Source organism: Nicotiana attenuata, chromosome 2 (genome assembly GCF_001879085.1).
Source record: "Nicotiana attenuata strain UT chromosome 2, NIATTr2, whole genome shotgun sequence".
NCBI lineage: Eukaryota > Viridiplantae > Streptophyta > Magnoliopsida > Solanales > Solanaceae > Nicotiana > Nicotiana attenuata.
This window is the reverse complement of record NC_031990.1, coordinates 60,495,655-60,521,256: the sequence shown is the minus strand read 5'-3', so window position 1 is coordinate 60,521,256 and position 25,602 is coordinate 60,495,655. Positions and strand designations below refer to the sequence as shown.

The following is a 25,602-nucleotide window of genomic DNA, read 5'->3' as shown; positions in this document are numbered from 1 at the left end:
TTGGTTTGGTTTGGTTCTAATATTTGAAAAACCAACTTACTTGGTTTGGTTTCTTTTTAGCGAAAAACCGACCCAAACCGAACCATGAACACCCCTACATGTGAGGTGTTCACGGATCACAAGAGACTTCAATACTTGTTCAAGCAGAAGGAGCTAAATTTGAGGCAGAGGAGGTGGTTGGAGCTGTTGAAAGACTATGATATCACCATCTTATATCATCCGGGAAAGGCCAATGTAGTGGCTGACGCATTGAGTAGGTAGTCAGCCAGTATGGGCAGCCTTGTGTATATTCCAGTCGGTGAGAGGCCGCTTGCTTTGGATGTTCAGGCTTTAGCCAATCAGTTCGTGAGGTTGGATGTTTCTGAGACCAGCCGTGTGCTAGCTTGCACAGTCGCTCGTTCTTCATTATTTGAGCATATCCATGATCGGCAGTATGTTGATCCTCATTTCTTTGTCCTTAGAGACACAGTGCGGCACAGAGGTGCCAAGCAGGTTATAGTTGGAGATGATGGAGTCTTGAGGATGCAGGGTCGTATTTGTGTGCTTAATATGGATGGACTTTGTGAGTTGATTCTAGAGGAGGCCCATAGTTCCGGGTATTCTATTCATTCGGTCGACGCTAAGATGTATCAGGATTTGTGGCAGCATTATTGGTGGAGAAGGATGAAGAAGGACATTGTAGCTCGGTGTTTGAATTGTCAGCAGGTAAAGTACGAGCATTAGAGACCTGGTGGTTTGATTCAGAAGATTGAGATTCCTAAGTGGAAGTGGGAGCGGATCTCTATGGACTTCGTTGTTGGACTCCACGGACTTGGAGAAAGTTCGATGCAGTGTGGGTTATTGTTGATAGGCTGACCAAGTCAGCGCATTTCATTCCTGTGGCAGTTTCCTATTCCTCGGAGCGGTTGGCTGAGATCTATATCTAGGAGATTGTTCGTCTTCATGGCATGCCTGTGTCTATCATTTCTGACCGGGATACGCAGTTTACCTCGCATTTCTGGAGGGCAGTTCAGCGTGAGTTGGGTACTCGGGTCGAGTTGAGCACAACATTTCATCCTCAGACGGACGGACAGTCCGAGCGTACTATTCAGATTTTGAAGGATATGCTCTGAGCATGTGTTATTAATTTTGGAGGTTGTTGGGGTTGGTTCTTGCCATTAGCAGAGTTTGCCTACAACAACAGCTACCAGTCGAGCATTCAGATGGCTCCCTATGAGGCATTATATAGTAGGCGATGTCGGTCGCCGGTTGGGTGGTTTGAGCCGGGAAAGGCTCGGTTGTTGGGTACAGATCTAGTTCAGGATGCCTTGGATAAGGTGAAGATCATTCAGGATAGGCTTCGTACAGCTCAGTCCAGGCAGAGGAGTTATGCCGACCGCAAGGTTCGTGATTTGGCATTCATGGTCGGAGAGTAAGTGTTGCTCTGGGTGTCGCCCATGAAGGGCGTGATGAGATTTGGGAAGAAGGGGAAACTAAGCCCTAGGTTCATTGGTCCTTTTGAGATTCTTGATCGAGTGGGAGATGTGGCTTACAGACTTGCGTTGCCGCCGAGTTTATCAGCTGTGCACCCAGTGTTTCATGTGTCCATGCTTCGGAAGTATCATAGCGATCCATCCCACGTGTTGGACTTCAGCACTGTCCAGTTGGACAAGGACTTGACCTATGAGGAGGAGCCGGTAGCTATTCTAGACCGTCAGGTTCGTCAGTTGAGATCGAAGAAATTCCCTTCAGTTCGTGTTCAGTGGAGAGGTCAGCCTACCGAGGCAGCTACCTAGGAGTCCGAGTCCGATATGCGGAGTCGATATCCCCACATTTTCCCCAACTCAGGTCTTCTTTTCTATGTCCGTTCGAGGACGAACGGTTGTTTTAGATGTGGAGGATGTGATGACCCAAAAGGTCATCACTTGATTTACAAGTTAATACTGTGTTCTGAGGCCTTAAAAGCCTCCTTTTATCTCACCTCGATTTGCGTGCACGGTCCAGGCATATATTCGGAATGCTTTTATGTGAAAATTTGATAAAAATGCCAATTTTTCCTTTAAAATTGAATTTAAGTTGACTTTGGTCAATATTTTGGGTTAACGGACCCGGACCTGTGATTTGACGGTCTCGGAGGGTCCGTAGAAAAATATGGGACTTGGGCGTATGCCAGGAATTGAATTCCGAGGTCCCAAGCCTGAGAAATGAATTTTTGAAGAAAATTGTTTAACTGAAATTTTAAGAGTTTTTGGAAATTTTAATGTGTTTGAATTGATGGTATCGGGCGCGTATCTTGGTTTCGGAGCCCGGTACAGGTCTTATATGGTATTTAAGTTGTGCCTGTAAAATTTGGTAAGAAACGGACTTCATATGACATGAATCGGACCCTCGGTTGTGAAATTTGAAACTTAAGAGTTCTTGAGATTTTTCTTTGATTTTGATGCTAAACTCGTAGTTCAAGGTGTTATTTTGGCGATTTGATCGCGCGAGCAAGTCCGTATGACGTTTTTAGGTTAGTGTGCATGTTTTGTTTGGAGCCCCAAGGGCTCGAGTGAGTTTTGGATAGGCCGCTGAGTGAAATTGGACGTAGGAAAACTGTTGGTGTGTTGCGGGTCTGCCTGGCTCGCAAATGCGGGCTCGCATTTGCGAAGATGGCCTGGGCAGGCCTTGATCGCAAATGCGACCCTTTGATCGCAAATGCGAAAGAGGTAGAGTCGCAAATGCGACTAATTCTTCGCAAATGCGAAGACAGCAGGTTCCAAAGGGGTTTGCAAGTGCGAACCCTGGTCGCAATTGCGACAACTGAGACCCGCTAAATGAATTTCAGACGAGATTTCAACCATTTTTACAACTTTCTCAAAACCTAAACTCTCTTGGGCGATTTTCCAAAGACAAGTTCTTCTCTAAATCATTAGTGAGTCATTTCTAACTCGTTTTCTTCAATCTATAACATCCTTTTACATGGTTTCAATTAAAAATCATGGGTTTTTCATGGGAATTTGGTGACTTTGGGTAGAACTTAGGATTTCGAATTTTGGGGATTTGGACCTCGATTTGAGGTCCGATTTCAAAACAAATTATATATTTGAGTTCGTGGGTGAATGGGTAATCGGGTTTTGGTTTGAACCTCGGGTTTTGACCAAGCGGGCTCGGGGTCGATTTTTGACTTTTTGGGAAAAATGATAGAAAACCTATAATTTAGCATTGGGATTGAATTCTTTAGTATTTATTGATGTTGTTATATTAATTTGGGTTAGATACAAGTAAATTGAAGGCGAATTCTAAAGGAAAAGCGGTTTTTAAGGCTTGAGTTGGCCGTGGAAGTTCGAGGTAAGTGTTTGGCCTAACCTTAGCTTGAGGGAACATGTGTTGTGTCTTAATTGCTATGTGTTGGTGTCAAGTACGACGTATAGGTGAGATGACGAGTATCTATACGTTGGTGTCAAGCATGCCCGTGAGTCTTAAATTCGGATTTGTTGTGATTTTACTATATATTGATCATGCTTAACTTGATGGTTAGCAACCGTGGTACAAGAATTATGATTATCTTCATGGCATTTGTTTAACGTTGAGCTTTGGCTCCAGTTGAGGTTTCATATATGAAGTGAGTTGTTGGTACAAGTTTGGTTATAGCTGATTCCCTGCCGGGACGTATTTAATTCTTACTGTTGGTTCCCTTGCCGGGATGTGTTTATTCTTGTTGTTGATTCCCCTTGCCGGGATATTGTTGTTTCCTTATTGTTTCCATGCTGCGATTCTTTTGTGATTGGTGTTGATTTGTATATTTTGGATCGGGTTGCACGCCGCAACAATATTATATGGGATTGGGTTGTACGCCGCAACAAGGAGTAATAAGGGAGGACAGGAGGGGTTGGGTTGCACGCTGCAACAGTGATATATGATTTGGATCGGGTTGCACGCCGTAACAGTGATATACGATTTGGATCGGGTTGCACGCCCCAACATCATTATATATATAGATCGGGTTGCGCGCCGCAACAATAAAGAATAAAAGTGGACATTGATTTATTATTGTTTCTTTATTCTGGCTGATGTGAAATTTAAGATGTTCTTTATGTTTTTCTCCTGAGATTCTGTTGGTACTTGATATTCTCCACAACATGTCCCCTTACCATCTTTAATTTCTAGTTCCTGTTATTATTTCTTGCCGTATATGCTTTAACTGCAAAGGTTTATTTGGTAGTCCTGTCCTAGCCTCGTCACTACTTCGCCGAGGTTAGGTTCGACACTTACCAGCACATGGGGTCGGTTGTGCTGATACTACACTCTGCACTGTGTGCAGATATCGGTACCGGAGCTTTTGGACCATAGCGAGGTTGCTGCCTTCAGTCCAGCAAAGACCCGAGGTAGTCCTGCAGGCGCCCGCAGGCCCCAACGTCCCCTTCTATATTTTATATTATGTTTTCATTTACTTCAGAGACAGATTGTATCTTTCTTTCCAGACAACTATTTGTAGTAATCGTAAATGGTCCGTGATATTGTGACACCAGTTCTGGGTAGAGATGTATTTTGTATTTTTCGTACTAGTATTTGGCTAAGTTATCAGATTTTGTCTTCCAGATTTGTTTTATTATTATTATTATTCCGTTGTTGATCGTATATTGATTTAAAATTGATAAAAGGTTAAGATAAAGGGTGTTAAGATCTATAATACTCGGCTTGACTAGCTTTCCCGAGTAGGCGCCATCACGACTCCCGAGGGTGGGAAGTTCGGGTCGTGACAAATAGTAAAAGGTTCACATGACCAGATGATTGATATTTATTTCAGTAAACCTCTAGTTTACTTATGGCATGTTATTCTATCATCATGTTTATACTTGTGTAGTACAAATAGAAGGAAAGTCGGGTGACCTTTCATATTTACTGGGTATGATTTATAGTAATACGAAGATATTCAATCTTCCTTTCATTTATAGTCTCAATATGCCAACCGCTTTGGCTTTACATTTAAAACTCAAAAAGTTTTTTTGAGACTTACTACAATATCAATGTGATGAGCAATTTCAATCATTCGGCTAGTAACAAATTAGTTCTTCCGGAGCTCTTCATTGCTGTTGTATTACAAGATTTTTTGTCATACTATCCATATGGTTAATATCTCTTTCACAGAGAAAATTATATCGTTATAATTGTAATGGTCAAAATCATCATAAGCAAAATTATTTCTTGCTTTAATTTTGCCTTTAATACCTTTTTATAAGGCATGGAAAAATATTTTCGGTGTACCACATACGCGACAAATGACATATTTTATGTAACCACACAGTAATATTCATTATTCTTCTTTCTCTCAAACCTCCCTTAGAGGTGAGTTGTAGTATTTATTCAACCATGCATAAGCACATTCTTATGCAAAACTTGTATCACATATATATTTTCACATTCACTTTCAGGAATGAGTCTGCATTTACAATGCTTATCACAAGTCACATTTTTAAGGAATGGACTATAATTATATGAACGTGTCTCATATTAACAGACCACATTGATACATATTTCCTTCACCTTTGAAGGTTAATTTTGAGAACCCTTATTGTTCTCCTTTTTTTATAATTACTAATGATGACTATTATTGTTTTTTTTGGCTTTTGACATGCCCATATTCATTGGTCAATCACTTGCCTTCATTTAGATTTATTATACATCGCTACCATATTCACTTCAAGAATGGAGCATATCTAGTGGGACAAGCTTCACGCCTTTTTATAAAAAATTTATTATTTTTCTTTAGTCATCATTATATCATTAATATGGTGTATTGGAACTCAAACCCAAAGCCTTACCCATATAAAGGCATGTCAGACCATAATAAGTTGGGACTTAAACCCAACTTTTATCATTATGATAGACAGGGACTCACATTCGATGTCTTACTCCCATGGTGTAGTGGACTTGAATCTACTGCTTTGCCCTATACCGATGGGATAATAGGCATAGTGCATAAGGACTCCCCCTCGAGCTTACCACTTTTGGTGGTTATAGGGACAAAGTCACTGGCCAGTCATTCTGAATAAAATTATTATCACTTCTAGATTCAAATGAACATAGATAAAATTTCAAAGGAACGTTACTTACCTCCACTGCAATCATGACAATATTGTGGTTAATGTAAATGGTTACTATTTAACATTTTTAGAAAAAGAAATATAATCCAGAAGATGAGTGACAATTACAATGAAGTGCATCTCTTATGCCAGCACTGCCTACTATTCATTAAAAATATAGCTCAATATGTATCTAAAATCATAACTTCTCAATTTTTATTAATTATTGATCATAGGAAGTTTCTGATTTAAGAACTATTCTACACAAGACTATTGGACGTGCATTTTTTTAATATCACATCTTATTTGATTGCAGTAACATATTTGTGGATACGTAAATCCATAAAGTATAAATTGCATAAACCAAATTGCACAAACTATATCTTCTTGGATACATAGTGAAATATAACATAAAGGTTTGTGTGTTACCATAAGTTGTAAGCTATGCCACTGTTACCTTTAAGTTATACCAACAAATCAAATATATTGCTTGAGTTCCCATCCAATTGCATCTTTAATTTATGATGATACCGGCTCTTCCATTTTCTATACAGAAATTCTTGAAGAAGGAAGAGATCAAACTCAATTGGTTAGAGACTCGTGCTGATAACGTGTTAAAAAACTAAGAAAATCACAATATGAAACAATAAAATAGACAATAGATGTAGAGAGGAAGAGATAACTTTCTTACTTCAGCAAGTATTTTTCGAGTCTCTACAATATCACTTTTCATCCTCTATTTATAGTATTACATAGAGGTATACAAAATAATACCATAAATATGGCATTAATTATTTGAGATCATGTAGGAAGATCATGGAGGAGATTATGGAATATAAAAGTAACAACCATAAGTATTGGAGTAGTGGGAGCAATAGAGATAATAGAAATGAGTAGTGGGTATTAATCATTTGGGAGTTGAACATCCACCATAATCTAATGTTTCATAATAAATTAAATATTTTCCCAGCGTACCTTTGCTTACAGAAGCATAAACGTTGCAACATGGCTTGACTGTTTATTGCTTAACGCTTTCATAATCAGTCTATTTCAGGTGAATCACAGATAAAAATTCAAGATTCTTTTTTGAGAAATCATAACTATAGAGTTCTTTAACTCTTGAAATACTAGTATTGTGATTCTTTCTTGAACGAATTAATATTATTTGAGCAGTTATATAATCTGATAATGGTATCTATTTACCCTTAAAATGAGTAACAATTAAATTTGTATGCGGTTTAAAGGATGCGAGATTTAACTTAACACGAATGATCAAAGAAAAGAAATAATCAAACCAAAAGAAAGCAAAATAATCAAACCAAATGCAATGAAATAACTAAGCCTGGCGTTAGGTTCGAATGCTAGAAACTGGTTCCAATCGAGCCCTCTGTAGGGCGCTCGATTTCAGTTGAATGAGGTAATAGCTAAAGAACACTTGAACAATTGCTAAAAGACAAAAGTAAACTTTTTTGCTTTGATATGCATGCCAACAGTGGTAAAAAAATAAAAAGGTTTCCCCTTTTATATAGCAGGGGAGTTTAAACCCTAGTACAAGTCTAATTGAGGTAAAAATTATTTTTTTTCTTTTTCCCCAGTAAAACACGATCCATAGTTAATATCGGGCGTGATCCGCACCACAATATTTGGTTGATGGCGGGTATTTTGGCTCGTTCGTCCTCTTTAACCGTCTTCCTTTTAAACTCGATTCTTTGTTTTTGACGAGCTTGAAACACACACTTAAATATGCTCCCTAGTCGAATATAGTAAATTATAATATCGTATCCACAGGGATTGGAGTTTAGTTGCTATCCAAGATGATCAACAATTGTGAATTATGTGATTTAAAACTAAAATTAACTACGAGTCTAAACTATTGACTAATGACAAACAACGCAAGTAGTAGGCAAAGGAAGATATCAATTGGGAGAAAATAGGGTTGATAGGATAGGTGCAAGACAAATGTTTGGGATTTAACTCTAGATAATTCACTTCTAATGTTCAAGTGAGTCTCTCAAATTCACTTGGTTATTAGTTCAATTGTTCTGTAGAAACTCCTCTCTCGATTAAGTCTCAACCTCACAAGATAAACCAATTTTAAGCATGTGAAGATATGCAATAATTCGTAGTGGATTGGTCTTTAGGAGAACCTCACTCGATTATTCTCCTAACTAGGTTCAATCAACCACTCAACTAGCCTCTTTCGATTACTAAGAAGAATTAAAGACTTCAACCAAGAAAATATAAAGCAATAATATCACAAGTTATGCCTCTCTCGATTACATGAACTAGTGAATATTGAAGCAACGATTAAAACATCCAAAACTGTTACACCCTATGTTTTCGTATGTAAAAGTACGTCGTAAGTCGATTGATTTAAGATCGAAAATCAGATCATATTTGGAAGTACATAAAGTAAGTTATTCATGTTACCTTGGAGGTAAAAATATTTAAGATCATGAACAGCAAGTACCAAGATGGTTGGCAGGCTTAGAAGCTAAACGAATTGAAGAAAATAAGTTTCATTGAAAGTCAACAAGTTGGCAATGTTATAACATGCACTTTTGGGGTGAGTATAAGGTACTTAATATTATAAGGAGATTATTTTAGATTTATTTTAGTCGTATGATAATCGTGTATTATGTTTTGAAGTCAAGCGAGTTGTGAAACAAAAGGTCATCACAAGTTACATTCTTAAATGTGGTGAACATTAAGTCAAATATATGTGAGATTTTCTCCCAATATAATTGAATTACAGGATTATCCATCTACCAAATTGAATATCTACGAGTCTAGTTTCTAACGCATTAAACCATTTGTCAGTACGATGTCAAAGTAGAGAGATATTCGCATTTTCGCAAGACTGCACAAACTGCTAGGTGACAAGCAGGTGTGTCAAGGGGCGGCCAAGGGGCCTTTTAAGGGGTGAATTAACTAATTTATTTCAATCATTTCTCATACCAAGAACATCAGATTGAACCCCAGCAACTCCTCCCCCAAAAATACCACACAAACCCTAGGTGATTACGGGTAATACGAAGTGATTTTAGTGCCAAAATTTCCGCACAACTTGCTAGTTTTCCTTTCTCCTTCTTATAGCTGCGCTGTGGGACTAATTTTGGATTAATATGGACCAGGTTTCGTGAGTTCTACTCAGCCGAAGGTAAGTTTGTGCTTCTCTTTCCCTTTTGAAAACTTCTACATGTTGTAGCTCGATCGAAAGAGTAGTATGTCGTTTGTTGTGACGTCACTATTGGCTGGTTGCAAAGTTAATTTTAAGTTGAGTTCATGGCTGTTTTATATGAGAAGAGAATTAATTATGTACTGTTGGTTGTGTTTCTCGATTTGAAAAAAAAAAAAGACAAGTCGGAAACGTGTTTTAGTAATCTGAAAAAATAAGTTTTGAGTTGCTGAACTTGTGGGGGCTATTATGGGGTCGTTTTAAAGTTGTATTGTGGCTGTAAATTAGTAGGGATAGTTGAATATGTGGCGGTTAATATTATTGATAAATTCTGGAAAGGAAGAGGGGTTTAAAACTATAGTTGTTTAGTCACAACCCGAGCTTGCCGCTCGTCAAGATAGTTAAACTATTTTGAAAGGCTTATTATGAGTATTTTTGATGTTGTTTGGGCTGTTGTTGGTTGTTGTAACTTGTGGTCATATAAACAAGGGAGGTGTTGTCCATTTTATCGTAGAATAATGTGTGTCGTTCAAATGTGATAAGTTATGGCATTCGTATTGGGACGAAAGTATAATTCATTGCTTGTAGACACAAGAGCTGCAAGTTAAAATAGCTTGAGGATTGGACGGGATATTTTGAGGTATGTAAGGTCTTCCTTTATTTTCTTTGGGATGATTCCGTAAGTAATGTTGCCCTTATAAGGAATTCAATAGGACGAGGCTTTGTATACATACTATACCGACGATTAAGGTCTGTTCACGAGTATAGTCATACGATTGTTGAAATGGATTGTGTTGATCACAGTTTCATGTATTCTTAAGGAGTAAATAGAGCCTTCCAAAAGTTCCTTGTCTTTTATATATAACAAGACGTCTAGAGGTAAGTTAAACATTACGTACGAATGTTCTGATAAATAAGAAGCAATATAGTGTCCGTATAATAAGGAATAGTTATATACGAATAGTTCAACTAGTTAACATAATGTATAGTTGCAGAATGATAAGAATGTTTCGACCTAAAGAATGTCACAACTTCCAATACTTACACATTTGTGTTCACGAAAGTGATAAAGACCCACGAAGGTAGTTATGTTGCTCTCAAGTTAAGTAAGGTTGATTATATATGAGCGTGATGTTAATAGACGATATATGTTACCTAAGGAGTCGTAAACTACAGAATATGATAAGCTTAGCAATAAGAATATGAGTTGATAGAGCGTAAATCACGTAACTCTTGTTACGTATTGATGAATGGATATATATATATATATATATATATATATATGTTTAACGAGTAGCCTCACAAGCTAAGCATATTACATAGCTATTAGTAGACAGAACCATGTAATCCCAAGAAACGAGTCGTGATGTGAAATAAGGATAAAAGTGCAATCCCGAAATAGTTACCGCGTTCTTTACGGCTAAATAATATAGAATACGAAGGATGACGTAACAAGCGGCTATGAAAAATAAGGATTGGTTACTGTAATGAGTTACTCACGCACTTATATGTTTATAAATAAAAGTTTATCTAGTAATGATTGAATAATGTATGCATGAGTGATATGGAATAAGTATGTATAAGACATGATTCCTACGGACGGTCTATGAACGCGTAGGTATACAATGAATCCCTATGGACGGTCTATGAACGCATATATGCATAATGATGGTTGGTTATGGACGGTGTATGAACGCATAGGTGCATAATGAAGGTTGGTTATGGACAGTCTCAGTTTTACGCATAGTCAGACCTCATTATTGTGAATTGTACAGACGGTCTACTATGTTACACGTACGAGCCACTGGTTATTCATATTTATGAGTGAGCCTTACAGACGGTCTCTTATGAAACGCGTAAGTGCCACTTTTATGTTTTTGTGTAGCCCTAGATATGTGATATGTCTGAGGTAAGTATTCAGATATAAGGTATGATGTTTAGAAGAATGCTATAGATGAAGTCCCATAATATGATAGTTTCCAGTACATATAGCATATGGGAACACGTTCAGGTATATCATGACACAAATTAGATATATATACGACATTAGATGTTCTAGGCCAACGGAGCCTTCCCTGTTCAGTCTACATCCTTTGTAAGGTAAGTTGGATAATTCGATACTTAGATATGTTACAGGTCATAATAAGGTAAGTATGATTCTCGGATCTCATTGACCCTCTAAATTTCTTTTAGTATATCATATATACATGTCAGTTCAATTTCAATTAAGTTATTCATATGTTATCTGCCTTACATACTTAGTCTATTTCTTTGTACTAATGTCCCATCATCGGGGCACTGCATTCATGCCTGCAGGTTCAAGTATCCAATTTGACGGGCTCTTATCATAGACGGAGTTGATATCCAGTTGAGGATTGGCAAAGCTCCATTTTATCCGGAGTACAGCCGAGTCTAGAGGTTATAAGATATATATATATATATATATATTATATATATATATATATATATATATATATATATATATATATATATATTGTAGGTCAGTGTCCTGTCCTGACTATATTTTTATGTTAGATACTCTTAGAGGCTTTGTAGACACAAGTTCAGTATTACATCATGTCAAAGGCCTTGACGGCCCGTGTTTATTCATGTTTTGAGTACGATGGTTCACTGATACAACGTTTGCTCACTTACAGTTATGCCTTATGAGTTGTGACCATGTTGACACATGATAGTTACAGGAAGAATAAGTTCAGCAAAGTTAGCCTACGTATGTTCTAGTTTCCATTGGACAATCATGAGTTTCAGAGTGGTTTTCTCGGGCCAGTATGACACCGGGTGCCAGCCACGCCTCCCCAGGTTGGGGCATGACAAAAACGATTCAATACATAAAAACTAGAGTTAATTATCCACAAACAAGTATCAATACACCAAATCCATCAAACCCTAAAAAGAACTACTCCATAGATATGGAGTAGTCCATCACGATTGTTTTTAAAGTAAAGAAAAACATACAAAGTCTTCAAGGCATTGAATCGTGCAAACAGGAAAAGCAAACAACAACAGAACTCAACCGAAAACATTGAATCAGACATGGAAGACGATAACCTAAACAACAGAAACAACATGAACGGCCCAAATTATCAGGGTGTGGAACCTCTTGTGCCAAAAGCAACACTATATGACTGGGCACAACCCACCGCTGACAACTTAGCAACTAATATTGTAGTCCCTCAGATACAAGCAGATTCATTCCAGATCACAAATAACATGCTACATCTGTTGCAAAACAAGGGACTGTTCTCTGGGTCATACGTTGAAGATCCTCAGCAGCATCTAAAGAACTTCCTGTCAATTTGTGCCATGCAGAGGCAACATAACGTGACACCAGAAGCAATACGTTTGTTGTTGTTTCCATTCTCAGTGACAGGAGCAGCTTAGACCTGGTTTAGTTCACTCCCCATCAACTCCATCACTACTTGGGAGGAATTAGTCAAGCAATATTTGAGCAAATTTCATCCACCCAACAAGACTACTCAGCAAATTGATGAGATATTGAGCATCAAACAGAAATCCACTGAGACGCTACAAGAAACATGGGAGAGATTCAAGGGTCTGCTGGTTACATGTCCACATCATGGTATTCCGGAGCAGATGTTGGGGCAGAGATTTTACATGGGTTTGGCAGATAGTTTGAAAGCCAATTTTGATGCTTCAGCAGGTGGAGCATTTTTCAGTAAAACATTTAGAGAGAGCAAGATTCTACTTGACAAGATGGCACAAAACTCAGGATGGACAACAAGAAATGCTCCAATCACTCATGTGGTTCACTCAGTGGCTCTAGACCCGGCTAACTCCATAGATGAAAATATGGCCACTCTGATGACACAAATGAGCATCCTCACCAAAAAGGTTGAAGAATCAGGCCAAAAGCAGCAGGTACACATAGTTGATGCAACCAATGGGGGTCTATGTACATCATGCATTAATTAACCATATGTCTGCTCATGGAGTGCGGAAGGTGATAGTCAACAATATCAGGAGAACATGAATTATGTGGCCAACTACGGGGGACTGAGACCAGGTGGTCAGAATTGGGTTCAGCAGAATCAACAATACGGACCAGTTCAGCAGCAGTACAATAACAACAACAATTATGGGGCCATGCGACCATAGGGGCAAATGGTGCCTTAGCAAAGGCAACAAGCAACCAGCAAAATTAGCAACAGGCTTATCAACAACCTCCACAACAACAGATTATGAGACATGAAGATGGGTTTACTAAACTTGAGGGAATGATGCAACAAGTGATTGGGTCCACTGAAAAACTAGCTGACAGAGTAGACTCACATGAGTCAGCGATTAAGAATATTGAGATATAGTTAGGATAGATTTCTATAGCCTTAAATAATCGTCCTCATGGGACGTTACCTGCAGACACCAAAATCAACACATAAGGGCAGGGCCCGAAGCAGCTGATGGCAGTGAGTCTCCGAAATGGTAAGGACTTAGATCTAGAGCAAAAAACGGCTCGCAAAAGCAGACCGACTGAGACACTGGTGCCAGTACCCATAGAGGTAGATGATTCAGCAGGTTTAACTGAGGTGACGGTTCAAAATGCGCAAGAGAACACCAACAATGAATAATAGGTTGTAAAAGAGACTGAGGCTGCACCGGAACCGACAGTAGGAGCAGTGCCCAAACAAGAGAAAAACCAAATCACAGGGAAGAAGCGACCCCCAGCACCATTCCCACAGAGATTGGCCAAGTATCAGAAAGATGAGCAGTACAAGAAATTTTTGGAGACGTTCAAGCAAATTCAGGTAAACATTCTATTGATTGATGATTTAAAGGATATGCCTGGTTACGCAAAGATGATGAAGGACCTGATGTCCCACAAGTTTGACTTTCAAGACTTTGCCACGGTTACACTAACTCAGACCTGCAGTGCTGCTGTGACGAGACCCATAGCTGAGAAGCTATATGATCCAGGGAGTTTCACAATCCCTTGCACAATAGGCAACTTTGCTTTTGCTAAGGGACTGTGTGATCTGGGAGCAAGCGTAAACCTTATGCCCCTAGATATCTACAAAAGGCTAGGCATTGGAAGAGCTAGACCCACATCTATCCTATTACAGTTGGCTAACCGAATAGTGAAGAGGCCCTCTGGGATTCTAGATGATGTTTTGGTGCAGGTTGGGAAGTTTGTGTTCCAGCAGATTTTGTCATCCTTGACTGTCGGGTTGACGAGGAAATTCCTATAATTTTGGGAAGACCATTCTTGGCCACTGGGAGAGCTTTAATTGATTGTGAAACTGGAGAGCTCAAGATGAGATTAAACGATGAAGAGATAACATTCAACGTGCAGAAATCTATGCGCAGACCCAGTGAATTTGCCAATTTCTCTCTAATAGATGCGGTGGATGTAGTGTTCGAGGAGGACGATGAAGCACTGAACGTTAAAGACCCCCTAGCAGCTTGTCTCGTGAACTTAGACGAAGCTAATGGTGAAGACTTGGCAGAGTGGGTACTGGCTCTTGAAGGCCAAGGTTTTTGGAAAAGGGAGCTTGAATTTGAGCCTTTGCACTTGGAGGAAAGAAAAAGTCCTCCAGCTAAGCCGTCAATAGAAGAGCCACCAAAGTTGCAACTGAAGCCACTGCCATCTCATCTCAGGTATGCATTCTTAGGACCTAACTCTACTCTACCTGTTATTATCTCATCGAGTTTGTTAGATGTACAGGCAGAATAGCTTTTGCAGGTATTAACTGAGTGCAAGACTGCAATTGGGTGGACCATTGCAGAGATTAAGGGGTTCAGCCTGGCCTTCTGTATACATAAGATTTTGTTGGAAGATGGGCACAAACCTTCCAGAGAACATCAAAGAAGGCTGAACCCTATCATGAAAGAAGTGGTGAAAAAGGAAGTAATTAAATGGTTAGATGCGGAAATCATATTCCCCATCTCTGACAGCAACTGGGTTAGCCCAGTGCAGTGTGTACCGAAAAAAAGAGGTATGACAGTAGTGAAAAATGAGAAGAACGAGTTGATCTCTACACGAACAGTCACAGGTTGGAGAATCTGTATGGATTACAGAAAGTTGAACTTGGCTACCTGGAAGGACCATTTCCCATTGCCGTTCATTGATCAGATGCTAGATAGACTGGCAGGGAGGTCTCACTTTTGCTTCCTGGATGGGTACTCGGGGGTATAATCATATTTCTATTGCCCCAGAGGATAGAGAGAAAACGTCGTTCACCTGCCCTTATGGAATCTATGCTTTTTGGTGAATGCCCTTTGGCCTATGAAACGCACCCGCCACATTGCAAAGGTGCATGATGGACATCTTCATAGATATGGTAGAGGAGATAACGGAGGTTTTCATGGATAACTTCTCAGTGGTGGGGAATTCATTCGATGATTGCCTTGTGAACTTGAGGCGAGTTTTGAAAAGGTGTATCGAGACTAATCTGGTACTCAACTGGGAAAAGTGCGATTTCATGGTACAGGAAGGTATAGTCTTGGGGCACCTAGTGTCAAGTAAAGGTATTGAGGTGGATCGTGCAAAGGTTGATGTGATAGAAAAGCTTCCACCACCCATCTCCGCCAAAGCAATCAAAAGTTTTCTTTGGCACGCCGGTTTCTATAGGATATTTATAAAAGATTTTTCCAAAATTGCTAACCCCTTGTGTAAATTGCTTGAAAAAGATCACCCTTTTGTGTTTTCTGATGACTGCACGGTAGCTTTTGAGGAATTAAAGAAGAGACTGGTAACAACACCGATCATAGTTGTCCCCGTTTGGGAGCAACCATTTGAGCTGATGTGTGATGCGAGTGATTATGCTATAGGAGCAGTGGTTGGGCAGAGAAAAGATAAAATCATGCATCCAATATACTACGCAAGTAGAACGTTGAGTGGAGCCCAGCTAAATTACATTGTGACCGAGAAGGAGATGCTGGCAGTAGTGTTCGCATTTGACAAGTTCAGGTCTTACCTGATAGGCTCAAAGGTAATTGTTTATACTGACCATGCTACTCTCAGGTACTTAATTGAAAAGAAGGAGTCAAAACCGTGCCTGATTCGATGGGTGCTACTGCTGCAAGAATTTGATTTGTAGATCCGTGACCGAAAGGGAACGGAGAACCAAATGGCTGACCGTTTTCCAGGATGGAAGGAGCTGAAAAGAAGGTTGAGGTAGAAGAGATTCTGGAAACCTTTCTAGATGAACAACTACTAGCCACGACTCTCGAGGAAGCGCCATGGTATGCAAACATTGCAAACTACCTGGCGAGCGGTATTGTTCCTTATGATTGTCGCATGTATTATTGTGATGAACCTTATCTGTTCAGGATTTGTGTTGATAACATGATCCGGAGATGTATCCCCGAGATAGACCAGTTCTCTATTTTGCAGGCATGTCACGCATCACCATATGGTGGGCACTTCGGGGGAGTAAGGACAACTGCGAAAGTCTTGGCGTCGGGGTTCTACTGGCCAACACTGTTCAAAGATGCACATCTATGGATAAAGGTCTGTGATGAATGCCAACGAACCGGGAACATTTCCCGCAGACATGAGATGCCCATGAACCCAATTCAGGAGGTAGAAGTGTTTTATGTATGGGGGATCGACTTCATGGGGCCGTTCGTCAGCTCATATGGCAATAAGTACATACTCGTCGCTGTGGACTACGTGTCCAAATGGGTGGAAGCTGCAGCATTCCCTACAAATGATGCAAAAGGGCTAATTGGTTTTCTGAGAAAGAACATTTTCACCCGATTTGGCACCCCAAGGGCAATAATCAGTGTCGGAGGCACTCACTATTGCAATCGAGCCTTTACAAAGTTATTGGAGAAGTATGATGTACGCCACAAGGTGGCCACCCCATATCATCCACAAACAAGTGAGCAAGTGGAAGTCTCGAATAGAGAAATAAAGAGTGTGCTGACTAAAACTGTGAATGCAACTAGAACAGATTGGGCAAGGAAGTTAGATGATGCTATTTGGGCGTATCGAACCACTTTCAAAACTCCATTTGGCATGTCACCATACAAGTTGGTGTTTGGGAAGTCATTCATTTACTCGTATAGTTGGAGCATAGAGCTTGGTGGGCGTTGAGGCAGTTGAATCTTGATGGTGAAGCGGCAGGAACAAGTAGAGTAACGGAATTGCACGAGCTTGATGAGTTTAGATATCACGCTTTTGAGAGCACAAGATTATACAAGGAGAGAATGAAGATGATTCATGATAGGAATATTAGTGAGCGGAATTTTAAACCTGGAGGTACGGTATTTCTATACAACTCCCGTCTTAGGTTGTTTCCGGGCAAATTGAAATCACGATGGTCAGGGCCTTTTCGGGTGGTTGGAATTCACCCCACAGGTGTTGTTGAGATTGCTGCGAGTAATGACTCTCGCACATTTAAAGTCAATGGGCATAGGTTGAAACATTATGTGGGCATGGAGGAAGCAGAGGAAGTGTCAGTGACCCATTTGATCGATCCTCCAAAGTTGAGCGTACTTTAAATACGCTTATCTGCGTCGTGCGCGACGTTAAATCAGGTGATTCATGGGAGACAACCCATTGATTTGTTGTATTTGTCGTGCCACGATATTAACTAAGGCGTTGGTTGGGAGGCAACCCAATGCGTAGTGATTTTTAATGTATTTAGAATTTGTTATTTTTATTTTTGTAAGTACTAACAAGTGCATGTGAGCTTGGTCGAGTGATAAGTCCATCAGGAGATGAAGGGATAGGTAAAAAAATTGAGAAATCTCGAAGCCCAGGTGCGCGGCCGCGCTCAGATAGCGCTCAGACCGCGCAAAACGCCAACTATTCTGCCTCAGGACTGATGTAGCGTGTGCGGCCATGCTCAGACCGCACAAAATGCCAACTATTCTGCCTCAGATTTGCCTCCTCGTGCGCGGCCGCACTCAGACCGCGCAAAATGCCAAACATTCTACCTCACGTGCGCGGCCGCGCTCAGACCGCGCACGTAGCTCTACTTGCCACTTTAGTTAAAGTAATTTTTTTATTATTTGTTTTGTTCTTTTAATTTTAATATTCTAATTACCCCCCCCCCCAACCTTATATCCCCTACCTCTCTCTTAATCTTATTCACGCCTAACACCTAAACCCTCCCTTACAAATCAAAACACACAACCCATCCCCTTCTTCCCAAAGAACCCTAACCCTCATACTCCCCCATTCACGATCAAATCACACCCACTCCACCCTCTTCTCTCTTCTAATAGTCCCCTCACCTACCCTAACTACAACTCTACCAAGTAAGATCACTTGTTTCAATTATTGGGATATTTGAGTTCTTGGTTATGTAGTAGTTTTCTTTTTTTTTCTTTAGTAGATTTCTTTTGTATCATGCTCTTGTATGCTAGTGGGTTTGTTGAGGTTGTTGTAGATGTGTCTCTTGACATGTGTGGTTGACATTGGGGCAATTGTGCTTGGGTTTGGCTTATCACTTTGTTAATTGGGGACTCCGGTGAATGGTGCATCTAAAGTGTTTGTTAAATTGCAACAGTGAGTTGTTAATGTCAATTGTGACCAATTGTGCAGATGAAGTTTAAGTAACCGCCTTTGGTTCACATCTCTTATGTTTCGCTGCTGATGTTCTTTATTTTAGGTAGTATGACACCCTTCAAGAAACGCCGGACCACCAGTGCTTCCTCCAGCGGCCCAGCTGGTTCTTCCATAGCACGCGCTTCAACTCCCGCTCGTCCGTATGATAGTTACAAGTTCGTCTCCAGCGCAGCTCAGGACCGGTTTGGTGACAAGGCATCCTAGAAGCCCATACCGGAGAGGGGTATTGATATAGGGTCTCTCCAATATGATTGTCCCAACTTGTACAACGAGTTGGTCCGGTGCGGGCTGGATATTTTCTTTAAAGAACTGGATGAAGCGAATTTGATGGTTGTGCGTGAATTTTACGCCAACGTTAAAGAACATGTGAACGGTGTGTGCACAATGCGCAAGAAGAATGTGGACTCCTCTGTTGAGGCCATTCGGAGAGCATACCGGCTGCCCGCGGCTGTAGCAGAGGTGGAGGACTACTATGAAGCCCATCGGCATAAGTTTCATTCGGCGTCACTAACCTTTGAAGGGAAGTGTTGGCTGTATGTCATCAGTAACCGTCTGCTCCCGTCTTCCAACACCACTGAAGTGAATGGTCCTCGAGCTGTATTGATTTGGTGTTTCATGAATGGCCATAATTTTGACGTGGCCAAGATTATTCACGAGGAGATGTTCACTCATTGTTCGGTGAAGCGGTATGGTTTCTTCTTCCCTTCCTTAGTCACTAGGCTATGCCGGGCAGCACGGGTGCCGGAGAACTTGAGCGTAGATGGAAAAGTGCCGAGAGAGGTAGAGTTTCGAGCGGATAAGGTAACTATTCGGAAGGACCCTGCGGCATCTGGAGGTGCTAATAGTGATGACTCGGATACACCTGAGGAGGGAGCTGATGAGCAGGAGGAAGTGGGAGCTGAGTCGCCCAACCATGAGCATATTGCGGAAGCCACAGGACCGTCTGGGGTCGGTCGGGTTACTCGGTTAGCGGCCTTAGAGCAGGAAATGGCAGGGCTGCGTACCACTGTCACAGACTTGGGGACTAGAGTTGATGCCTTGGCCTCCCAAAATGCTAAATCAGAGAAGAAAATCATGGACTGGTTGCGTACGTTGGGGCGGGCGTGTCACCTTGACCTTGACACTGTCTCTGATCAGGACTGATCTGTCAGGGAAGTTCCTTTACCTCGCATTTCTTTATTTTGTATGACATGGGGACATGCCATCTTTTTAAGTGTGGGGTGGGGGATACTTCATTTGTATGTTGTATATATATAGGAACATAGCTTGATTTTGGTCTTTAGTTAGTTGTCTAAATGTGTGATTCGACTTGTCCCGACGATGGATATCACTCGACGGGTTTCTTGAGGGTCTAAGTCGATCGAAAAAAAGAAGAAGAGAAAAACAAGAAAAAGAGAAGAAAAAATTTTCTTTTGTAGGTAGTGTATTAACTCCTCCTTGGTTTTTCTTTGGACCGCGGTTCTTTTCCAAGGGTTTTGTTTGAACCGGGTGTAGTTAGTATTTTTTTTAATTTTTTAGGTACTTATGGGCTATGAGCTGAGATGGAAAGAGAATATCTTAACGTTGTTACGCCTTAAATACAGTAGACACTTTAGTGTGACGCTTAGTCTTAGTTGTTGATTCTTGTTAGAGTGCCTTAAATTGTATGTTCTTGACTTGTCTTAAGTACTCAGAAGAGAGTGTTTTGATAATCCAATCTGGAGTGAGTCATGTGCCATGTGTGTGTGAGATTTGTTGTATTCTGTGCACTGCATTTGATGCCTAGAACTTGCCCTGTGTGTTTGCAAAGCAAAATAGTAGTTTTGTTCAGTCTTGGAAGTGATATAGGCGTTTCTTTATGGACATGTATATTTTACCTGCCTAATTGTTATGTATCGTAGTTAACCCCTTTGAGCCTGTAATCCTATTTCCTTGGCAACCACATTACAAGCCTTACCCAATTGTTTGAATGAACCATGTGTTTGAACCTTTTCACCTCGCATGAGCACTTGAGTTGTGATGAACTTGTAAAAGTTAAAGTGTGGGGTGGTTGGTTTGGCTTTTCAGTGGAACTAATGAAATCAGGAGAAAGGTGAATGGTTTTGAACAAGTAAGAGCCACTTGAATAAAATAAAATAAAAAGTTCAGCAGTTAAAATGGTTATATTGTTGTGAAAAATATTCTTTGATAAGTAGTGGCTCTTGATTAAGTGTGCCTAAAGAAGCAGGGAGTTAAAATATACTGATGTAAGGGTGGAGTCATGGTTCGACATAAGTGTGGGGTTCTGAATGTGAAAGTATATGTATTAAAGTGCTTAGGGAGGTGTAGTCACTCTTATATCCAAATGTATCCTACTCGTCCCTTAACCTACATTACAACCAAATAAAGTCCTACTTGATCCTATACTGAATGAGCTTGATTAGTAGAGTAGTACACTACGGGCAAGCCTATGGTGCATCTTTTGTGGCATATGAATGTTCATTGTGAGAGTGAGTGAATTTTGTCTATTTGAGTTCCTACTAGTTCTAAATTTTTACTGCTTGTGGAACTACTGCGATGTGAGAGTACTTGATTCATGAAGGAAAGGTACATCTTGACCTCTGTGTAGAGCAAGTGGGTAAGTTAGGAATATTGCGCTGCATGTGAGAGTCAACTCTTGAGGCAAAGTTGTTATACTACTGGACTCAATCCTTGTGATATGTTCTTGGTGTGATGAGTTAGAGAAGTTGCTCAGCGAAGGAACCTCTGTAGAGTATGGTTGATTGCTCGGGGACGAGAAATGGTTTAGGTGTGGGGTGTTGATAATAGAGTATATTCATGTAGCTTAGCGACCATATATGCCTCAACTTAGCTATACTTTATTACTATATGAAGGTTAAATGACAACAAATGGCTCTAACTATGAATTTTTGTGCTTTGCAGGAGCAAGTCCTGATTATGAGGACATTAAACAGTGTTTGGAGTTAATTTCGAACAAGGAAGGCTAATCGGAGGTGAGTGTGCGCGAAAGAAGAAGAAAAAAATGGAAGACAACTGATGCTCCAGGAGCGCGGGCCAACCGCGGTCGCGCTAAGGCCGCGCACGTCAGGCAGAAAAGAATGCAATATGCGCGATCTGACCGCGGTCCAAGCGCGGCCGCGCTTGTCATTGCGAGGAACTTTATTTCAGGGGTAAATTCGTAAGTTCGGGGGCAACTCTCCTTAACCTATAAGAAGCCAAGCTCGCCCAAAAAGAAGGTATCAAGGTTTTTGAAGGATTATTGAAGGCAAGAAGAGGCAAGAGGCAAGGCGGAAGATTCGGCATAGAGTTTTACCTTTCTTCCTCTTTTTTTGATCACTAATGATGAATTCTACTATTATGATTGTGAAAACGATTATGCGTAGCGAAATTCTTAATCTAGGATTTTGATGAAACCTCTTGGAGGATGAATTTCTTGATATGTTAATATAGAATTACCATAGTATTTTCTCTGTTTGTTCAACTATATTGTGATTGTTGTTGATTGAAGGGCCCTCAATCGGTTGTGCCTATTTACTATGCATTACTCGGGAGAGAGTGTATATTTAGGTAGTTGTTGAACAACACCACTCCTAACGTATATGAGGGATCAATACGAAGGGTTTAAAGGTGGGATTAGGGATAACGAAACCTCGGGTGCATTCTAAGTGAGCTGTAACTAAGGCTAGCTTGCGTAATTTGGGAGAATATGTCTAGTATATTGTTGTAATTACTAGAGAGAGAGCTACGACAGTCAGAGTGCTCATGATCGATAGAGAAGACTTAGGCAAATTTATAGCAAACATAGCAGAAAGGATTCCGACAAGAGGGGAAATCAGAACCTTAGACCATTCTCATTCTTGCTTACAATCAGTTTATAGCTAGTTCTTAATTACTGCATTTTTATTACATAATATTTAGTTAATAACCTCCCAATTTGTTACTCAAATATCTCTGAAGATTGAATACGTGAATTTCGGTGAGTCCAATAGTTGTGTTCGATAGGTTAATTCCCTGTGGGATTCGACTCCGGACTTGGTAACCGCAATATATTTGCAGCAACCGCTTTGTCCTTTTTATAAGGCATAGTGGGCGTGATCAGTTTCCAGCAAATGTTTCAAATAGTCCTCTGCTCGCAGGAACTTGACTAACATATCGTCAATATAAACCTCGATTGACTCCCTATCTGTTCCTCAAACATTCAGTTAACTAGCCATTGAAATGTGGCACCGGCATTTTTTAACCCAAGTGGATGAAAGTACAAGAAGGGGGAAGGGGGAATTGCTTATTTAAAAACTTTTATAAGTAGTTGACTAGTTTACCAATTAGTCGACTAGCAATAAGAACGGGATAATAGTAAATGCAGAAATAAAATGCAAGAAATAAAGACACCAGAATTTTTATACTGGTTCGGATTCAATGTGAATCCTAGTCCTTTCCCCTTGGGTTGCAAGGGTGTTCTCTTTCAGTGATCGATATTTGTTGAGTACAGAATGAATGGTGTAGCTTTATACCAAAAGCTTAGTCTCTGTGTCTTTTTTCTTTTCTTGATACAATGCCTCACCAGTGTTTATCTCATTTTTTTCTCTCATTAATTACACACCAGATCTAAAGGAACTATAATGCTTGTTTGGAGTAGAACAAAAAGAGGGTAGAAGGTTCGTTCAAAGTATGTCCTTTTCACGTCTAGAATATCTGTATATATAATTTCCATGAGGCCTTTAAGAATCTTGAGAGATTGAAAACCTAAGGGAGTTGATCCTTGAAAGGAATCATAAATTGATTCTTTCCAAGAATAAAGTCAAGTTCCCATTCATCTTCCTTGATTTATGGTCTTGACGAGCTTTCCATCGGCCTGGGCATATCTCTGTGTCATTTGAGTCATATCTGCTGGATCCCTTGATTTTTGGCTTTAATGATCGCGTTTCCCTTTGATTTTGGAGTGATAGCTTCACTCAATCTCTGATTGATTATTCTTGCTGGATCTCCACTATTTCTTCCTCTTTCATCGCTGATCCTTTTCCTTGTTAGCTTCTGTTAATCTCTAATTGACTATTCTTACCGGATCTCCTCTACTTGTTCCTTTTGCATTGCTGATCGTTGATTCTTTTCCTTAATCTATTCCTGACTGATATTGCTTCTCGAGTCCCTTTAATATATTCCTTGAGAATCTACACCAAATTTAATATATTATTTTTCATCATTGAAACTTATAATTAACAATCTCCCCCTTTTTGATTATGACAAAAATAATATATAAACAACAGTTGACTTCCCTGTAGTTCTTGTAGTCGACTCCCCTCAATGAATACGGCATTATTCAGTCGACTCCCCCTCAATGAGTGCGGCATTATTCAGTCGACTCCCCCTGAACAAATGATGGTTGATTCTGCTAACTGTTAGGTTCTTTCTTTCTTCAGTAGACTCCTGCAATGTACTACTTTCAATGTACAGTTCTTTCTCCCCCTTTTTGACATCAACAAAGAGGGGATAACAGATACTAAGATAAGCAGTGCAAAGATAACTACATGCTAGGCAAGTATTATAGATGCTAAAGCAGGCATTATAAAAAAGTATCCAACAACTGGTTATCCAGTCCAAACAGCAAAACACAAAAAAATTGTTTGAAATTTCCACAACTAGCGACACAAGAAATAAGTAAGAGTATTGCAAATCGCCTCCTTCAGTCGTTCAAAGCTGGCATTGGCTGAAATGGTGACCCCATCAATCTTGTCATGCACTTCCTTAAATGTTTTAACTGTGTTTTCTCCAAGTCTGAGAATTTTTACCCTCATCTTTGAAACATCAGACCCTGTCTCTTTGGAGATTGTATGAATGTCTCCAATAGTGGACTGAGTGGCGGCAAGAAGATCCTTGATGATGGTCAGCTTATTGTCAATGGCAGTCAGTTTATCAACAAGACCAGGATCACTTACACTGTGATAGGGAATAGAGGCTCTGGTCTTGGGATCAGGTTGAACATTCTTGACTTCACCATCCTATTTCTTCACCCAGGAGACCTTTACACACACATAATCCATACTAACAAACGCTCTGGAATTGTAGGATTTTAAAACAGAGACAAAAGGGTATTCTGAGATAGAGAAGTTGTGGGCTTCCAAGATGTGAGTGATGGCCATACCATAAGGAAACTGGTGGGATCATCAGCACTTTCTATTATGAAATTTATGACCCAAAAGGATATTTAATCTTGAGTTTGGTCACAAGACAGTAAACAAGAAAGGTACCTCATTGAGAGAAGGTGGAAAATGATCTTGTACGAGGAAGAAGAGTGGTTGCAAGAATGTGGGCTAGAACTCGGGTTTCAAAGCTAACATCACTGGGACCTAACTGGATAGGGAGGAAACTAGATGGACACTCAGCATTACAATGTTTTGCTAGATCAAAAGAAATTTCAAAGTCATCAGGCCAAGTATTCTTGAAAATCATAGGAAAACCAGAACATTTACACTGAAAAATTGAGTCGAACATGGCACAATCAAGAAAAATGCGTTTACCTAAAACTAGGGATTCCAACTTATCAGACTTGCTAGAGCGAAGATCTGCATAGAACATTCTCTCAAAGGGTTCATAGACTTTTTGAGGGGGAACTGAGAGGAATTTTGACCATCTTTGAAAGACAAAAAGATCCTTTACCTTACAATTGAAGGCTTCCATGTCATCAAGGTCGACTACTCTGCCATGACCAATGGGCTTGTCTTTCAGAGCAACGAAGAAATCCTTGTTTGCTGTATCCCAAAAATTGAGGTCTGACTCTAGAGAACTTGAAAGGTCTATTTTGGATTTCTTGGGGGTAAGAGATTCATGGGGGTCTTTCATGGGCCTTT

At 40.1% G+C, this 25,602-nt stretch overlaps 1 protein-coding gene across 1 annotated transcript; it reads left to right on the top strand.

Annotated features, from left to right (window-relative positions):
- LOC109220252 lies at positions 13,662 to 14,932 on the top strand. Its single transcript, XM_019384708.1, has 4 exons — positions 13,662 to 13,787; positions 13,833 to 14,006; positions 14,124 to 14,378; positions 14,552 to 14,932. Exons 1-4 carry the CDS (start codon positions 13,662 to 13,664, stop codon positions 14,930 to 14,932), a joined length of 936 nt encoding a protein of 311 aa, XP_019240253.1.